Raw genomic sequence first — 18,079 nt, 5'->3', positions numbered from 1 at the left:
AATTAATCCCCTAACACACAGACCCACAGGTAGGGATTAACCAATGGGGTCTAGGCCTAACTTAACTGTTATACAATTACAAAAGGAATTTAAAGGTTTTGAACTGTAAGGGAATAGGGTGGGTTGTAGACACACTACACACTATGAAAGTGGAAAAAAGGGGGAAATAAATCCCTAACTAAGCTTTTTTTTGACAAAAAATTACTTACCTCAGCTGGCAAAGGAGACCTCTTTCGCTAAGCGGCAAACGAGATCTGGGGTAGTTCCGCCTTGCATCATGGGATATAGGGTTGCCTCGAGCTGGTAAAAGGAGTTCTCAAGCTAAAGCAAGTGCCGAGTCGGAGCCGAGGATCGGCTCCGAACCCATCCAGCAAGAATGAAGGCGAGATTGACAACTTAACATTGTATTCTATGAACTAAGCCGGCACGGGACTGAAGAGGGAAGATCCTGCTGATAGAGGTGACTGTGATCAGGGGTATGGATGGTGGGTGGGAGGTGGCTGGAGTTTATTGGGGGGGACTAGCAAGGGGACCAGAATGTTGGGAGCAAACAACCTACAGAGAGAGAAAGATGATGGAATGGGAAGATGCCAGGAATTTGTCTTGACTGAGGGTTGGGGATTGCCTTCGCTATTGGGGTTTGATATCAGAGTACGGATGGGGAGAGAGAAATAGGGGGGGGGGTCCTTGGGGAAGGACCAGCACTGGTAAAGTTTCTGGTGAAATCTAGAGCAGAAGCGGTCAGTGAAAGGGAATAATTAGTACAGCATGTAAGGTATTGCATGATAACTATGAGAATCAATCAGAGGATGTTGGAGGGGATTGGAAGAGACTGGATAAGCAATTCACAAAGAAACAATGGGAGGATATATGTCTCTCCCCCTAAATATGCAACAAAATCTAGAAGATTTAGGATTTTTGCCAGGAAATGGTTGCATGGCTATTTCTATACCTGAAGTAGACTCCAAAGAATTTTTCCTAAGGCACAGTGACAGTGAAGAATGAGATAATTGGGAACATCACCAGAAATGGAACACTTATTCAATCAGTCAAATCCTGTAACTCTGGTGGCGATGCACTATTTGCCAATTCCATTGGTAAGATATGGAACTCCCTCCCTCCCAGTATTACCACCATCACCTCCTTACCCCACTTCAAAAAAAGACTAACCCACCATTTCCAGTCTCACTGGCTTTGCCAGTGCTCATATCCAGATTAACCTCTTCATATTAGCTTACCTCTTCTTCTCCTCTATCAAGCAATTTTTTCTCTTTCCGTTTATTTCTCCTTATCCTTCTCTCTTCACCCCTAATTCTATTATTCCTTTCTTCTCTTTTCTACCTATCACTCTCCTTTGAAAGGTATGACTTCCTAGGATATGTATATTTAAAATTTTGTCTGTCTCCATCTGTTCACATTGTTGTCTTGTCTATTAAAGTAAACATCAGAGAAATTTTTATAATAATTACTTATAAGACATGTTCTTTTTTCTCTATCTTGTTTTTACTACAACAATGTATTAACATGTACCTGCTTAACTTGTATGTAACTGTATGTAATTGTACTCTATATGTGGAGCTTTTCTCCCCGGGCCTCCGCTGAAAATGGACATGTATCCAGTCGGATTTATCCCGGTCAACAAATGTAAAATAAATAAAATAAATAAATAAATAAATAAACATATTTTCTAGGAGTGTGGTGAATTGGCAGACTTTACGGATTCCCTACAGGATGCACTGTTGGCGATGCTGGTTGGGCAGACTGGTCTGACGGGGGAGATGATTTTTCTGGGCTGTGATGCAGAGTCGGAGTTGCCTAGGCATGGTGAGGCTTTGCTGTGTCTAGTAATGGTGGCTGTCAGGAAGGAGGTTGCTGGAGAAGAGAGATCAGAGTCTAAACCAACTATACTGGAGGTAGTGTATATAGTGGCAGAAATGGAACAGCTAGAGTTTACATCTTTGGAGGGGGGGTGGGAGCAGGTTGCATGGGAAGGGATGGGAATTGTGGGAACAGTGCATACAAGGGAGGAATGGAGTTTAGGGGACGGCGGGACTTAAGTGAGCTATGTAATGTTTGGCTGGAATGGACTGGGTAGATTAATAGTGATAAGTATAGTGTTTGCAACTGGAAGTGTGTCAGTATGGTTTGTTGTGTAGGATGCTTGCAGCTGGGATAGTGTTGGTGTGGATTGTTTTCATTTGTATGGCTGTATGACTGCCTATGTACTAACTGATGGTTAAATGGAGATGTTTCTTGGTTGAAAAAAAACAAAGGCAGGAATTGAATAATTTATGTAATGTTGTTTAGGTTATATGATATATAGCAATATACGTGAAGTAAAATGTTTGTTACATTAATTATAGTGTGATTACTTTCACATGAATGTAAATTTGCCTATGTTACAAGTGATACATCAATAAAGGTATTTGAAACAAAAAAGAAAAAATAGTAGGAGGAGGATTACTAGTGCAAGGGCAATGGAAACTGGAGGGTAAGAAAACACTATGCTGGAAAAGAAATCTTTTATGGTTGGAGGTTCACTTCTCGAGTTCGGATATATACATGGGACAACTTAAGTGTGCACATTTTGCTAAAGCAACAAAAGCAGTAAGAGTGACCATTAGTGCATCCACTACAAGGGCAATTTAAGAGTTGGTGTGTTGTACTCAGAAGGAAAGATGTGGGCCTGCATGCTGATGGGGAAGGGGACAGAGGTATAAGCATATCCAAAAATGCACAACAGAAAAAAACAGAAAATAGAAGGGTTACCCTTAGATGTAAAAAATTGAATAATTCTGAGGGAACAAATCCTGATGAAAAAATATCAACTAATACTGAGAAAAAAAAAAGTTATATACTCACCATAACATTCCATCTGTGTTGTCTGCTTCGGTCTTCACCAACCTGTGGGTCTTGGTTCCGATCTCAGAGCTGACTCAGCCGTTAGCAAGCTAAAGCTTCCGGGCTAGAGCTCCTCCCACCCTATCCATACTCCCTCGCTCCTCCCAGATACCTTAGATCGACTTTGCTGCTAATTTTCCCAGCACAAAAATATATACATTTTAATAAAACAGAGCTTAAAGTATGTTGAGGAGCTCAAAACAAGAACAAAAGGTTCCTAGTGCTATCCATCTAGTCCTTCAGACACAAAGAAGGGGGAAGGAGAGAGGGAAGGTTGATGAAGACTGAAGCAGACAACTCAGATGGAACATTATGGTGAGCACATAACTTCTTTATCTGATGTTATCTGTTCAGTCTTCAACAAGGCTGTAAGACAGAGTCCCCAGCTACATATATCTGGAAGGCCTCATAGAAGGATATTCTGGAGTACTGCAGATTCAAAAGCAACCTTATTCCTGGAGATGATATCAAGTTTGTAATATGAATAAAAGGGTGAGAACTTGCCCATGAAGAAGCTACACAAATGTCTTCTAAAGAAACCCTAGACCAAAATGCCTGGGATGTGGCCATGGATCTTGTGGAATGAGCTCTGACTTGCCTAGGTAAAGGAACACTCTGACAAATAACTATAAGAAATTCAAGCCCACAACCATGGAGCAATAGTAGCTTTGACAACAGCTTTCCCTTTTTTGGAATATGAGAAAGCTACCAACAGCTGGTCAGATTTTCTGAAAGATTTTGCTCTAGCCAGAGAGAAGAGCAACTAAGACGTGCAACATACATTCTCCCTTATTCTGAAAATTTGTGAACACAGGGAGGTCAATAGATTAACGGTATTTACTGAAGCGACCTTCGGTAAAAAAGTGGGACAAGTACATACAGAAACTCTGTCTTTACAAAAAATAAGAGTGGGATTTGAAAGATAAGGCTTGAAGCTCCGACACCCTTTTACCAAAAGTAACTGCACTAATAGGGCTGTTTTCCAGGACAACAATTTTAAATCTGCCTTTGCAGTGGGTTCACAGGGAGGTAAGATTAAAGCTTGGAGAACTAGTGTGAGATCTCATGGAGGGGGGGGTAGGCTCTTTGATAGGGGGATGAAGAAGAAACGTACCTCTGAGAAAAGCTTTGCAAAGCCTAGAAACTGAGGATCCAGCATTTTCTCCAATATGAAAATTAGAAACGGCTGTCGCCTGAACTCTGACAGTAGAAAAACTGGCCCCAAAATGAAACACACCGGCTAGGAAATCCAATACTGCCGAAATGGGCGCAGTGAGTGGGGTCAATGTGATGCTGGTGAGCCCAAACGGAAAACCTTTTCCACACTTTTATAAATCCCCCTGGTAGAGGTCTTATGGGAGAAAATCAGAATCCTATGAACTGAGGAAGATGGCCTGAATTGTCTGGTGATCATCGAAATTGGAGAAACCATGCAGTTAATTTCAAGTTGTGAAGATCCGGATGGAACTGCCCTGAGAGGTGAGACAGATCATCTGAAAAGTGTTCCAGCATCCACGGAGGACAAATCAGATGAGACCACAGGAAGGCGAACCAGACTTGTCAAGGCCAAAAGGGAGCAATGAGGATCCCTTTGCTCTTCAACCTGCATGCTTTCTGAAGAAATTTGGGGATCAGATGAGCAGGTGGGAATGCAAAAAGTAGACTGGAGGGTCAAGCATGGAGTAGAGCATCTCTTTGTGACTGTCCCTGTGGAGGGATCAGGGCAAAGTACCAGCTGGATTTGTTGTTGAGGGGGAGAAATAGAGAGGTTACCCCATTTGAGGAAAATCCTGTTTGCCATTGACTGATTCAGAGACCACTCAAGGGTCATCAATAAGACTCTGCTGAGCCTGTCTGCCAGTATGTTGTGCTCCCTTGGAATGTGCATTGCAACTAGAAAGCAGCTGGTATAGAGAGCCCACTTTCACACTCACTGTTTCTTAACAAAGAGGGTAAAGACCTGGTTCCACCTTGTTTGTTGATGTATCACACAAAAGACATGTTGCCGGTTTGAATCACAACTGTCCTTAGAGGAAGAAGGGAATGAAGTGCTTGCAAAGACTAGAAGCACTGTCTTCGTCTCTAAGATGCTGATATGCAGGTTGGTCTCCTGGGAAGTCCACGTGCCTTGAACTGTCCATCCCAGGTAATGCCCCCCCCCCACCCCAGCTGGGAGGCGTCCATGGTCTAAGTGGCGACAGGAGTGGGAAGAATTAACGATTGACCTTGTGCAACTTCTGGATCGTGAAGCGACCTTAATAGAGAATTTCTGCACACCAGAGACAGTCTTATAGGATGATTCAGAGTCTGGCGCAGAAGGGACCACTGAACTGACAAGGTCCACTGAAGAACTCTCATGTGTAAGCAAGCTGTCGGTAGTAATGTTATCGTTGCAGCCATATAGCCCAAAGCCCTGAAAACAAGATTTGCTGGAGGAACTGAAACCGCTAGCATTTTCAGATATGCATCCTTAGTGAAAGGATCCCATCTGGTGGAAGATGGGCCAGTGTTTTGTGTCCAAACGGGCTCCTATAAAAAATCTGCCACTTGCACTGGTTGCAATTGTGAATTCTGAAGATTTACAGTGATCCCTAAGGTGGGAGCCAACTGCAAGAAAAAGTCCATGGCCTGGATCAGTAGATGCCTGGTTGGTGTGACTAGGAGCCAGTCGTCCAGATAAGGAAACACATGGAATCACTGCAGTCTGAGGTGAGCTGCAACTACTGTCGTGCATTTTGTGAACACCCTGGGGGCTGTGGTGAGAAAAAAATGGAAGCGCAAAAAACTGCTAGTGACTGGCTCCCTGCCTGAAATGGAGGTACCTTCTGAGAGCATCTGCTCATTTTGATATGAAAGGAAAGTATGGACTGAACCACGACCATTCTGAACTTTGTGTGCGTCACTGATTTGTTCAGGTAAGTTAGGTCCAGTACTGGTTTGCGGTCCCCTGTTTTCTTTGGAACTAAAAAGAATTGTGAGTAAATCCCTGATCCATGTTGGTCTGGGGAGACCTTTTGGATGACTTTTTCAAGCAACTTTGCAATTTCCAAAGCTGCTGCCTCCCCACTGATTGGGTGGAACATCAAGGAAGTGTTGTTTTGGCTTAGGAAGGTTTAAAAAGGGAATGGAGTAACCTCTGGACATAATTCCTTGCACCCACTGATCATTTGTGATGGCTAACCAGGCTTTTAGGTGCAAGTAACCATGTCCCCTAACTGCCTCCAAAGATGGAGTCGGGCAATGCTTCAGCAAGTATTGCTCCGAAGGAGAATACAGAGATCCCTCCACTGCCACGTAGGCAGTGCCTACCACTCAAATTATTACTCCGTATGTCCCTGGGGGAAAAAATCTCTCAGTGTCCTGGAAAGGACCCTGGGACATTCTGAACTACAACTTCTTTCCCCCACTCTGACTCCTGGAAAAGGACCTTTGCGGGGTAGAGAAGTGGATTCTGACAGCAGACATGGTCTTTTCATCTTTCTCGCTGCAGGACAGTGCGTCTCGTACTGTCGGTCGAAAGAGGCAGGAACCAAAGGTAGCATTGACGAATGGCGCCTTAAAAGGTTCTGCAGAGTCACACAGCCACTTCCAGGCATGATGTAGAATGGCAATGCCACAACTGGCCACCCCTAAAGGTACCCTCAAGTGTGAGAGATGAGCCACATAGATGCATTGGAAATGGACTGCAGAGTGGCCATACAGGAAGAGAAGGAGATCCGTTCCTCTTCCATCATGGACTGAGGGCCGGAGCTAGAGAGTTCCTTAAGCAAGTCCCATTGTAGCATTGTAAAGTGGGAAAGATAGTTAAAAACTCTGAGGGAAAAAGTGGAAGAAGCGTAGACCCTTTTTTCCAAATCTGTCCATAGCCCTAGACTCGCAGTTAGGGGGAAGAACAGTAGAACTTTCTTGGGCAAGCTCTTGCTTGGTGGCCGTTGCTACAACCACCATGGTATCTACTGGGCTGGCCTTTGTCCAGTGGGGCCTACCCTGAGGGGCACTGAGAATCTTACCAGCTCTCTATCAAATCTTCACTCTCTGGGCCCTTCCATGCCCTTTCAGACACCAGGTCCACTGGGGGGTCTACAAGGGGGGACACCCAGGATGTAGATGGGCTGGTCCCAAAAGCTTCCAAGAACACTGACTCATCCAGGTTGGGGCTTGATGCTGACCAGACACCTCTCTGATGAAGGATTTCCAGAATGTCTTCAAAGGAGATGATAGGTGGAGATCTAGGGGGCCCCTCCCCTTCAAAGTCAGTGTCTGTTGTGAGACATTCCTTTGCGGAATCTAGGTGTCTTCCTTTTGCACCTTTTCTTCCAAGGAGCCTTCTTGGTGCTGTGCTCCAGGGAGGTGTGAGAAGAAATCTGGGCTTCCACAAGTGGAAGAGACTGGAGGCCCTGAGGGGCCAGCTGCACTGGTAAGCAGAAGTGAGGTCTCAGACACAGAGCTCAGGAGGGGAAGGGGTGGATCCGATACTAAGAGCAGAAAGGACTCTCTCCACCATCTCAAAGGCTGAAGGACATCTGGAGTCCCGAGGAAACCTCTCCTACCCCAAAGGGTAAGGAACAGACTGTCCATGGACACCAGCAGCCCTCTGCTCTGAGGCAGGAGTTGGTGCCAAGCTGTCAAATGCTGAGGCACCAAGGGGAAGCGACAGCTCTAACAACTTCAGAGTCAAACTCATCCCCTGAACTTGACGTCCAGGCAGTCGTAATCAGCACCAGGTGATTCAAGGAAGCAGTCAGGCTCAAAGTAGTAAAGACCATCGGACCCAATGAACTGGCCCCTGGGACTGATGGCTCCAGAAGCTCTGAAGCGGCTGGCCAGAACAGAGAAGGAGATATCATTTTGCAAGGGGAAGCTCTGCTTGCAGAGCCCATAGGGGATGGAGCTGTAATGACCCCCAGCTGAATCTGAATACAGAGAAATTTCTTCATCAGTCTGTCCATCTCATTCTCTAACAAGCTCAGAGAGGACCTGATAAAACAGGACACAGAGGAGGATCTGGACTGAAGTCTGGGAGAAACATCTTGAGGAATGTACTCTGCATCACAGGTTCTGGGCCCTGCCAAGATGATTGGGTATGGGACGGAGGGGGTAGCTGCAGAGGTCAGAGCCAAAGGACTCTACTCCTTAAAGATTACTGAAGACAAATCACTTCTTACCAGATCTGCTTAATACTCACTATGGGTCTGGGATGTTACTAGAAACCTAGCAGAATTCTACTCCATCTCATACTATCCACACAGGTATGAGCATGCTACAATTCATGAAACTCCATACAGCTGATGCTGCTGGGAATAGAGTGAGAAAAACAGACAAAACAGAAAAGTGGTAAATGCAGTTACCTTCACTTTGTGATGCTGTAACCGTTTGTCCTGCAGTATCCACTGATGCAACAATCTGTGCTGGCTACAATAGAAAAGAGGTGAAACAAAAGTCGTCAGTGTACAAACCATACTCCTGCAAATTTAAATGAATACCTTATAAAAGCTGAAATGCTGTAATACTTAAAGCCCGCACAACACAATCTTAAATTCTACTACTTCAAGACAGTCCAAAATATTTCCAATAAATGCAGACAAGTAAAACTGCATATATAGAAAATGTCAGTAAAGCCTGGCTAATTTCCACTTTTCTGCAGTGTTCTGCAACACCAAATTAAACAACCAATCCCTACCACTATTCCCACTGAAATAAAGGTCATCTAAATTACAAAATCCTTTTAGCAGAATGGTGCAGCCAAATCCAGTCAACTAAAACTGGGATGAAAGTGAAACATTTCTGTGAATATCAAAATCCTTGACATTCATTATGCGATACAAGAACCCCTGCATTATCCATTAACCATACCTTTCAACTTCCCTGTATTTTGCGGAGCCCTCTGATTTTAGCTTTAGTAAGTCTGCCTGCTTCATTGTTTGGATTTGATATTAGACAGCTCTAATTTCTGCTCTTTCACTGGCTTGACTGTAGAGCCAATAAGAGAGACTTCCTAGAGCTCATCCAAGTCATAATGGGCCAAAGCAGCAGACATCCCTGAAGTACGGCGGTAGTGTAGTCAAGAACAGATGTAGCAACTCCTCCGTATTTAAAGATGGTATATGCAACAGTAAGTTGTTTTGTGATTTCACAGTACCTTGGGCTTGTTATTGGTTAGGATAGTTTGGGCTGCAGTTTGAGGTTTGCCGTCTGCTTAAAGTCCACATGACCAGAATTATCCCAAAATGGGAGCAGACTAGCTGTGTTAGCAGTCTGGTTAACCATGAAGTTGCTCTTAGTGATTTTTGATGGCCAGCAGTTAGTACTGTAGAACCCCTCCCCCCACCATGAACAACCTCCTCTCCCTTTTTTAATCTACTTTGCTGCAGTGGTGTATTTACATTTGTAATAGTTTTGCACTGTATTGTCATATGTACTGCTTTGTAGCAGCACCATGCCCGACACTGAGTGATGCACCCCTCATTTTTTTTTACAAGTCTGACTCCTGTTTATGTCTGTACTCTGGTTGTAATGTGATACTGCACTTCCCTGAAGTGTTTGCTCAATGTATGTTATATATGCAGCTACTAATTTATATGACTTGTGTCAGTTTGTAAGATGATATTGTTTCATACCTCTGCTGGCTTCATATTACTCAATCCAGCTTTCTTCTTTTACATGTGTGTGTGTGTTAGTATCAATACATTTTGTGAGCATGTGAGGCTACCGATATTGTGTGCAAGTGTGTTATATTGACCATGCTGTAAACATGCACTTCCTGGAGTTGTACCCATTGGACAAAGCAGTATCACAGTTAAGGGAAGAGGGATTGTATACTGATATCAGGGAATGACAGTTAAATTTTGCCAAGGTGGAATACACAGAAAAAACAGACTATCCCTCCACTCTGACTTTATATGCTAGAAATACAAGGGTCCTGATTTTAGAGGTCATGCCCCCCAAGGGGGTGTGAATTTGGGTCTATATTAAATTGTCAAAATGGCATTACAGTGAATGCTGTTTTGCTGACACGTAAAAACCGAAATGCTAAAACAGCGAAACCCCAGGTCACCGATTTTTTCCCTAGGGGAAATCAGTAGACCAACAAAACACACCAATTAAAACATTTTAAAGTGGGGGCTTCACCCCCCCCAAACCCCCCAATGTTGGGGGCTGTCCCCTCCACACTCCCCCTAACTAAATATACCAACTCCGAGATAGCACTACAGTGGGGTAAAGGGCAATGCCACAGCTCAGGCTGACCTGAGCTTTCGCTGTTTGAGCATTTCGCTCTTTATGTGTCGGTGAAACGGCATTCGCTGTAAAGCCATTTCGACAATATAGACCCGTGAATTTACACATAAGCAAATTTTAAGTGCTATGACTTTGGATGTTCTGCTTTGATTTTTGATGGTACCCTGTTACTTTAAGATGAGAGTTTGAAAAGTATGCCCTTATATAACCATTTCAGAAAGAATTACAACTCAAAGAATGGGTTGCAGAGGACTATACATAAATGAATGGTCTTCAGCACAATGGAACATAAACTGACTCCTGAAAAAAAATCCACATGCTTTATACATTTTTGAATACCTAGCATTTCTGCTCTAACCATCACTTAATGGAGGGTCAATCAAACAACCATCAGTTTGGGTGGTCATTCCAATAAGTCAATACACTTCCTGAGAAATAAACATTGTATCCTTGAGTACTCTTCTGACCCTTTAATGTACATACATTATGACATGTACCTTTCTCAAATGTGCTTACTTCTTATCCCTGGAAGATCCCTATCTCTTTAAGATCCTTGTATCCTATGAGGTACTTGAATCTTTTTACCCCAAGCCCCCCCTCTACTTTACTGCTCTCATCCATGAATATATGCTTACATCCTATAATCTTAATTAATTTGACTTCTAATATGTTTTATTCCATATCACAGTTGATGTACTTACTCACATTACCTCGCAGCTTCCAAATTTGCGACGAATCCCAGCACCTCAATGACCCCTCAACACCTCAGCTCATCAGGTAAAAAATCAAGTATCCTTTTATTTTCTTTACTAACAAACAGCAGCATTTTTCTCACATCCTATAATCATCCCACGGATGCTTAAGTCTAAGTGCATGATCAAGTTCTTTGCATCAAATCTTAGCTGCCATATGCTCAAACGTATTTAGGTTTCTTTTTTTCTTTTTTGAAGCTAACAAAATTCTTTTAATAGCAATCCTGCTGCAGGCCATAACACTGCTACAAAAAGGCACTGCCCCCTCCTGTGAACTGTGTACTGTCTAGTACTAAAGTATGTAAACTAAATGCAAAAAGAAAAAGTACTTTCCTTTAGGATTCATGAGGTGATCTTCCTTATGTAATGTAATCTCTTGTAAAAATAATCCTCTGGTCTTGAACTGGAGAAACCAAGAGGTTAGTCTGAAGGAGATTACATCTGGGTGAGGCTCGAAAGATGGAGGAGACAGAAGGTCTGGTTGGGGATCCTATGACCACTGAGGCTGCATCAAATTGTCAAGAGAACTGAAAAATATATTTGCCCAGTTCAGGAGGCAGCTATGAAGATGACTCTCACCTTGCACACGGATGTTTTTTGGAACAATCTGTCATTAATGAAAAGTGGGGAAGCATACAAAAGTCAAGGTGGTCAAGGATGGACCACAGCTTCCTTGGGTGTCTGTCCCCTGTGGAGGTGTGATGGGAAATTAACTGCTGCATTTGGTAATGGAAAGGGAAACAGGGACTGCAACAAGGCTAACTCCAGTGGCTGAATTCCTTGGTTAACACTAAATGATTGAGGAGCTACTCATGGGGATGCAATGACTGTGCCCAGTCCACTATCAGTCTAGTCCGACCTGGAGTGCCATTCACCATCAGAAAGCACTGAAGAAATCACCCATTCCCATAGTCTTATGGTCTCCTGGCACAAAGGGTAAGAATGGGTTTCTTCTAACTTGGTCATATACTACATCACTGTCATATTGTCTGTGTGGATGGAAATCACACCTCTGGGATGGAAGCACTAAAGTGCCTGCAATACTAGGAGGACTGTCCTAGTCTACAAACTGATGTAAAGATGAGGTTGTGACCCCATTCCTTGAACTGTTCTCCTTTCATAATGCTCTCGATCCATATAAAAGATGCCCACAGAAACTACGGCGGATGGAAGGGGAAGAACAAATGTATGTTCCTACTGTACAAGGAGGCTGAATCCACCACTTAAGTGGGCTCTGAAAACTGAAGACAGTTTTATGGGAAAAGGTAGTGGGTGAGTAGAATGACACCAATGAAAAGTGTGTCCACTGAAGAACACTCTCATAGTATCTAACATTAAGTACGAACAATACAAAATCTACCATGCAGCCTCATCTGCATTGAAGCATGGAAGGTGTAGGACAGTTATAAATTAGAACATTTTGGACTTGTGGCTTGAGGGAGATCAGCCTTTGCTCTAGGTGTCTCACTATTCTTGCTGTGGTGTCCAGATGACAGCCAACAAAGGTTACAGACAGAGCAACTTCCAGGTTTGACGTTTCTAACTTTATGGAGATACTGAAGGACTGAAAAGTAGGGTAATCACTTGCTAGGATGATGGCACACATATATTAATAGAAAACCCATATTAACATTTATTCATTTATATGCATTATACATAACCTGTTTACTTTTTTTATGACAACTGTCATTCAGTCCAACATTACATAAAATGGTCAAATCCTACCTTCCATTAAATAAAATGGTCAATTTCCACCTTCCATTAAACCATACCCCACTTACTGAACATTATTCAGCATGTACTGTTCCCACAAATTCCAGTTACTTCGATGCAATTTGCTCCTTCACTTTTCTAAAGATCCAACTTAGAGTTTTTTAATCTCATTCAATACTTTAAACGGTTCAGATTTTGATTTCCATTTTCTAGTAACTACTTTTTTCACAGCCAAAAGAATTAAACTTACTTAGGCTTTATGTCTTTACAGCCATTTGCTCCCCCAATTGTTCTGACAGTACACTGAAGGGGGGGTGGACCAAGGGGGAGCTGGGACAGAGACCCCCTGAAGAGGCTTCAAGGCCATAAGAGCACTGAACAAGCCCTGTGTAAAATTCTGCCATTCATTTCGAGGGTCCTTAGGAGCAGGACAGAAATGTTTTGTCTTTTGCTTCCTTAAGGGGACGTCCTTAGATGGTCTGATGTCAGCCTACACTCAATTATCATAGTCAGGACTTTCTCCTTCACCAGTATCTAAGGAAACCCCCCCTAGGCTTTTCACAGATAATCAGCTGTGGTTCCCCCTGAATATCCAAAGTGGATTTCTGCAAGGCCTCCGATGATATGCGGGAAGCTGGATCCATGCCAGCCTCCGAACTGGTCGCAGCAGAGTGATCCAGCACAGGAACCAGATGATCCTCTGAGCTTTCACCAGCCTCAAAAGATAAGTCTGGCAGAGGCAGCACAGCCGAAGAGTCTGACCACAGTTTTTTTGGCCTTCTTCAAAGATAGCTGAAACCTGGACCGGGAAAGTTCCCTCCACAGCATCTTTCACTAAAAGTTCTCAAGACAGATGGCTAGGGATGAAAGACAATTACTTAAGGACTTTGGAACAAAAGCCTGACAAATAGTACAGGGCATATGGTCGTGAGAAGCACCTAAAGAAAACAAGCTCTACTTGTGACTGTCTTTATGGGGAACCTGTCTCCCACAATGGCATTTACCCCTTCTGGATGACAAGAAACCCACAACAACATAAATACAAAAGAAAAGGATAAGCAAAAAAATCCAAATGGGGCACTTATCTGAAAACAGCTAGGTAAACCAGCAAACGACTCTAGTAATGAGACTGACAATCAAGGATGGCATTCGCACCGGTGGCAGAGAAGTTCTGAGGATATGTCCGGACGTAACCTTTATGACACCTATGACTAGAGTGGGGAGCATGAGTGTGACATCCTTAACCCAAAGGCTTTGGTAATACTGACCAGATGTCGGGTCGCCCTTGGCAGGGGATCCTTCATGTTAAGAATACTGCAACTGTGAAATGAAAGGACATCCTCCTCGCACTGTCATCTGTAACTATGATGAATGATCTCTAAAACCCATTTGTCTGAAACTATCCATTGCCAAAAACAGAAGTTGAGACTCAGACTTCCTGGAAGGGAAAAGGGACTTTCAGGGTGGTCTGGGGGACATGATCCCTAAAATAGTTGTTCTAGGGGTTTATGCCTTCTTTTAGGAACCCTTTGCCACTGCTTCTCACATGTCTGTTTGCCAGCATTTTGCTAAGGAGGATTATTTTGTTTCTTGCCAAAACTGGATGAAGCAGTAGAGAATCTCTTGGAAAATGTGGAAGAGGAGGACTGAAATATCAGAGGGATTCCCTTATCAACTTGCCTCTCTCATCACACTTTCTCATAACTTCGGCAGCAGTGGGCCCAAAAACTAAATCTTTATCTAAAGGATAATTTAAAATCTCATTTTTCATATCTTCTGGGAGGTTTTGAGAATGCAGCCAAGCAAACCTCCTCAAAACAGTACCAGTGGCCATAGCCCTGGAATTATCAAACAGAATCATATACAGACTTCATACAATTACTTGCGAGATGGAAGAAACCAAAGGATTTAAATCAAATTCCCCCCACAAGAAAAAACTGTCAACAAAACATTTCCATACTTTCGCAATTAGAATAAAACTAACATATGAGAGTAACAATTTAATATCCTGAAAATCAAAGATGCAGAAGCATAAAAGTTTTCCCCGATATGTATCAATTACTTTCCCATTCTTGTCAGAAACTGCAGGATTGGAATTAGCTAAATGTTTGGCAGCAATAGTGTTAACTAAAGCTATAGCTGCTGGGTCAAGTTTGGGAAGAACGTATAAAAACTTTAAGACTGAAGAACTTCACGTAAAATCAATGTTTTTTAGGGACAACAGGAAGACTAGCAGAAAAATTGCAAGCAGTGACACATGCAGCCTCCAATGCTGAAAGGACTGGGGAAATCACATAGTTCTGGAAACTCCAGAAAATGCTAGGATTTTTCCAAATGAAGGACTTGGAAACCTCATTATTCTCCCACTAAAAACAGCGGCACATTCTGTAAATAATCCAAAATGAAGGGAAACCCTCACAAGGAGAATCAGACACCATGGTCTCCTCTGAATTTGAATCAGAAATTTGAGGAGAAATGCCTTGCATGTGTCCCTTCACCTTCCATTCCAGATTCAGAATCTTAAATCTCTTCAGGAAAAGCATCATCTCTTTTTCTTCTACCAGAAACCACCTTATAAGAAGTATCAATAGCTTGATTTAGACCCAGAGAGCCAGATCTAGTAAACTGCAATCGCGAAACACGTTTAGTTTTGTGTTTATTTCTGACAGGAAAAAAATGCTGTCAACAGTGCTGGTAATGACAGCAGCAGCAGTTCCCACAGATGGGCACAACATTCTGACCAAACAGGGAAGACTTCCCTACTCCCTTCTCCCAGGACCTACAAGAGTGTCTCTCCCTTGCCCACTGAGGAGATCAACAACTGCAGAAGATGTGGCTAAACCCTGGTCCGTAGTGACTGCAGGTGCTACATAAGAGGGATCCCGCGTAAATGATGAGTAGTCTGAGGAACTAACTTTGGCCAAACAAAGTAACCAACCTACAGCTGAGGCAAATGGCTAGCCTGCTGTGGTGACAAAGGTTGCCTGCTTTACTTTGTTTTTGAAACTGGAAGGAAGACAGACTGTGGGACTGGTAGTTTGTTCAACGGTCAAACTGAAAATGGTGCCTCTTTCCTGGGGAATACAAGCAGCACAAGCTAGTGGAAATTTAAAGCTGTAAAAAGTCAATTTTCCCAATTAAAACACAGTAAAAAGCACTTAAATACACTTTGCCAGACCCAGAAAGTGAAATATTTTTTTCCAGAGAAAATTTATTTTTAATGGCTTTTAAAAACTTTTAAACTCCCCGGAAAAAAAATGCACTCCTGTTTAGAGGTACAGTTAAGTCTTGAGATAGCCCTTTAAAATACAAACTCTTAGAACAATAACTTTTCTGACCAGGAAAGTACCAAAGGGAACTTATCTGCCCAGCAACAGAACAGCACAAACTGAACATTGATCTTTGAAAGCTTACAGAGGAGCGCTCTTTGGTAGCAGAAAACTTCTGGAGGGCTTAGCACACACAACTGCGTTTTTAGGCAGCTCAGTTCGAGCTGCCTAATGGCTTGAGCATGTGGAAGGTGCCCTGTAACTTGGGAGGATATAACCCATACAGCCAAGGATACTGCAGCAGTGATCAATATGACAAACTGCCTACCTGGTGTTACCATGAAACTCAAAAGAAGGAATGAGAGGTAACAGACTCTTGACGGGTGAGCATACTGGAACTTTCGCATACAGATGGAGAATTGAAAGATCTAGAACTGGTCTCCATAACTGCTCTTTCTTTTGAACCATAAACACTGTAAAAACATTTAAAGACACTGGTTCTAGGACTCCTAGGGTTAGCAAGCCTTGAAGAACCTCAGGAAAAAAACAAAAAACTCTGGTTTGCAGGATGTAAAGTAATTCCCCAGAATGGAGATTTTTTTTTTTCATCCAGGGCCAACTCTAACCCTCCTGAACCACTTCTAACACCAACAGCACGCTACCATCTGTTGCAAAGGTGAATGTACAAGGCCAGTTTCTAGGACAGCACTAGAGAACGGGTAGGAGGGAAGAAATGGCAAAATGTTGGCACAGCCATTCTGAATTATTACACTACCTCCCACCCCTTTTTCTTTGAAAGGATCCCCGTTTCTCATTTAACAAAAAATAATTCCTGTTTCTTGTTATTCTCCTGCTGTCATCTCTCTCTCTCTCTCTTTTTTTTTTTACTCCCTGTTTGTCCGGAGGTGGCAGGGATTGCTTATTTTGCTTATTAAAAGAAGTGGAAGGTTTGTGAGATTTTTAATGAGGAACTTGAAAACTTTACTTGACACTCACTGAATTAATTTCCCTTCTCCATAAAATTGCTTGGAGACCAGTGTAGCAGGCATAACTCCTCAAACCTGTAACAGCAGCAGTGGCCCTAGACAGTGTCTGCACAATCATACACACTCTTTAAAGCATGTTTAGATACTTACCAATAGGATTTAGAAAGGAGCACCTTTCTGAAGGAAGTGTGGCTGAGTATTCTCCTCAAACTTTCTGCTCAACACAATAACTGTCTACATATGTGCCTGGTAGTTAGGAATCGTGTACGCTAATGTGGAAGAGGAGAAAATTCTCTTTACAAATCTGTCAAATACCCTGTCTTTTTAGCCCACAAGTGAAAAGTTGGTATTGGCAAACAGTCTGTTTACATCTGGCAAAGACAGAAACAGCAGCTAGTTTGCTAGTTTGAGGTACTTTATACGGTCTCTCTCTCTCTCTCTCTTTTTGGGGACTGAATATTGACAGTATTACTACAGGCAGCATTAAACACAGCATATACAAAACTGGCAAAATAGGAAGGATGGGTTAGAAAAAGGAATATCCACTTGTAACATATATTTCCTCAGTTCAGGAAGAACATTCACTTGTTCACACAAAACACTTCATTCATTCTGGAAATACTTTGAGAAAAAGAAAACTCCCCAAAGGAGGTGGTGAAGACCACTGTTCTTACCAACCAAGATTACTGGATTTGGGAATCTGCAGGAGAAGCAGCCCTCTCTCTATGTCAGGATCCTCTGAAAATTTTTCCTCAGGAATTTCTTTACCAATACTGCTCTCAAGTATGCATTTATGGATTTCTGAGCACAAGGATTAACAGACTAATAATTGCATTTCTAAAGTAAGAATATTTTTACAAAAAACACCATGTCTTCAGATGCACAATGTCTAACCTTTTGTTTTTTTTTTCATTTTAGGAAACACACAGGAAGATCAACTAGAAGATGGCACTTCAGCCCTGTCAAGACATCTTTCCTTGCCCAAACTGGACAATGGAACAGCCAAAGAGGATGTGGCCAAAACCAGGGTGACAGTGGCTAAAAGCAACCTACCAGAGGAAGATGAACACAGCTTATCTAGATCTCGCCAAGGCTTTCGACACCATCCCCCACTCTGGAATTATAGATAAGCTCACTAAACTAGGTATAAATCCCTATGTCACAAGATGGGTTGCCAACTGGCTCACGGACAGAACCCACACTGAAAGTAGTGGATTCCAAA

At 42.7% G+C, this 18,079-nt stretch overlaps 1 protein-coding gene across 1 annotated transcript in view; it reads right to left on the bottom strand.

Annotated features, from left to right (window-relative positions):
• LOC122815199 (serine/threonine-protein kinase WNK1-like) overlaps positions 1-18,079 on the bottom strand; it is a 3,137,204-nt gene that overhangs the window by 848,651 nt on the left and 2,270,474 nt on the right. Inside the window, exon 14 of the mRNA XM_044087493.1 lies at positions 8,250-8,313. Coding sequence (XP_043943428.1) covers positions 8,250-8,313 — 64 coding nt within the window. The remainder of the gene's footprint in view (positions 1-8,249; positions 8,314-18,079) is intronic.

The sequence above is a fragment of the Protopterus annectens genome, chromosome 11.part0 (assembly GCF_019279795.1).
Source record: "Protopterus annectens isolate FY-2018-M chromosome 11.part0, PAN1.0, whole genome shotgun sequence".
In the NCBI taxonomy this organism is placed as follows: domain Eukaryota; kingdom Metazoa; phylum Chordata; order Ceratodontiformes; family Protopteridae; genus Protopterus; species Protopterus annectens.
Note: the sequence above shows the minus strand (reverse complement) of the source record. Positions and strands in the feature narration are given on the sequence as shown.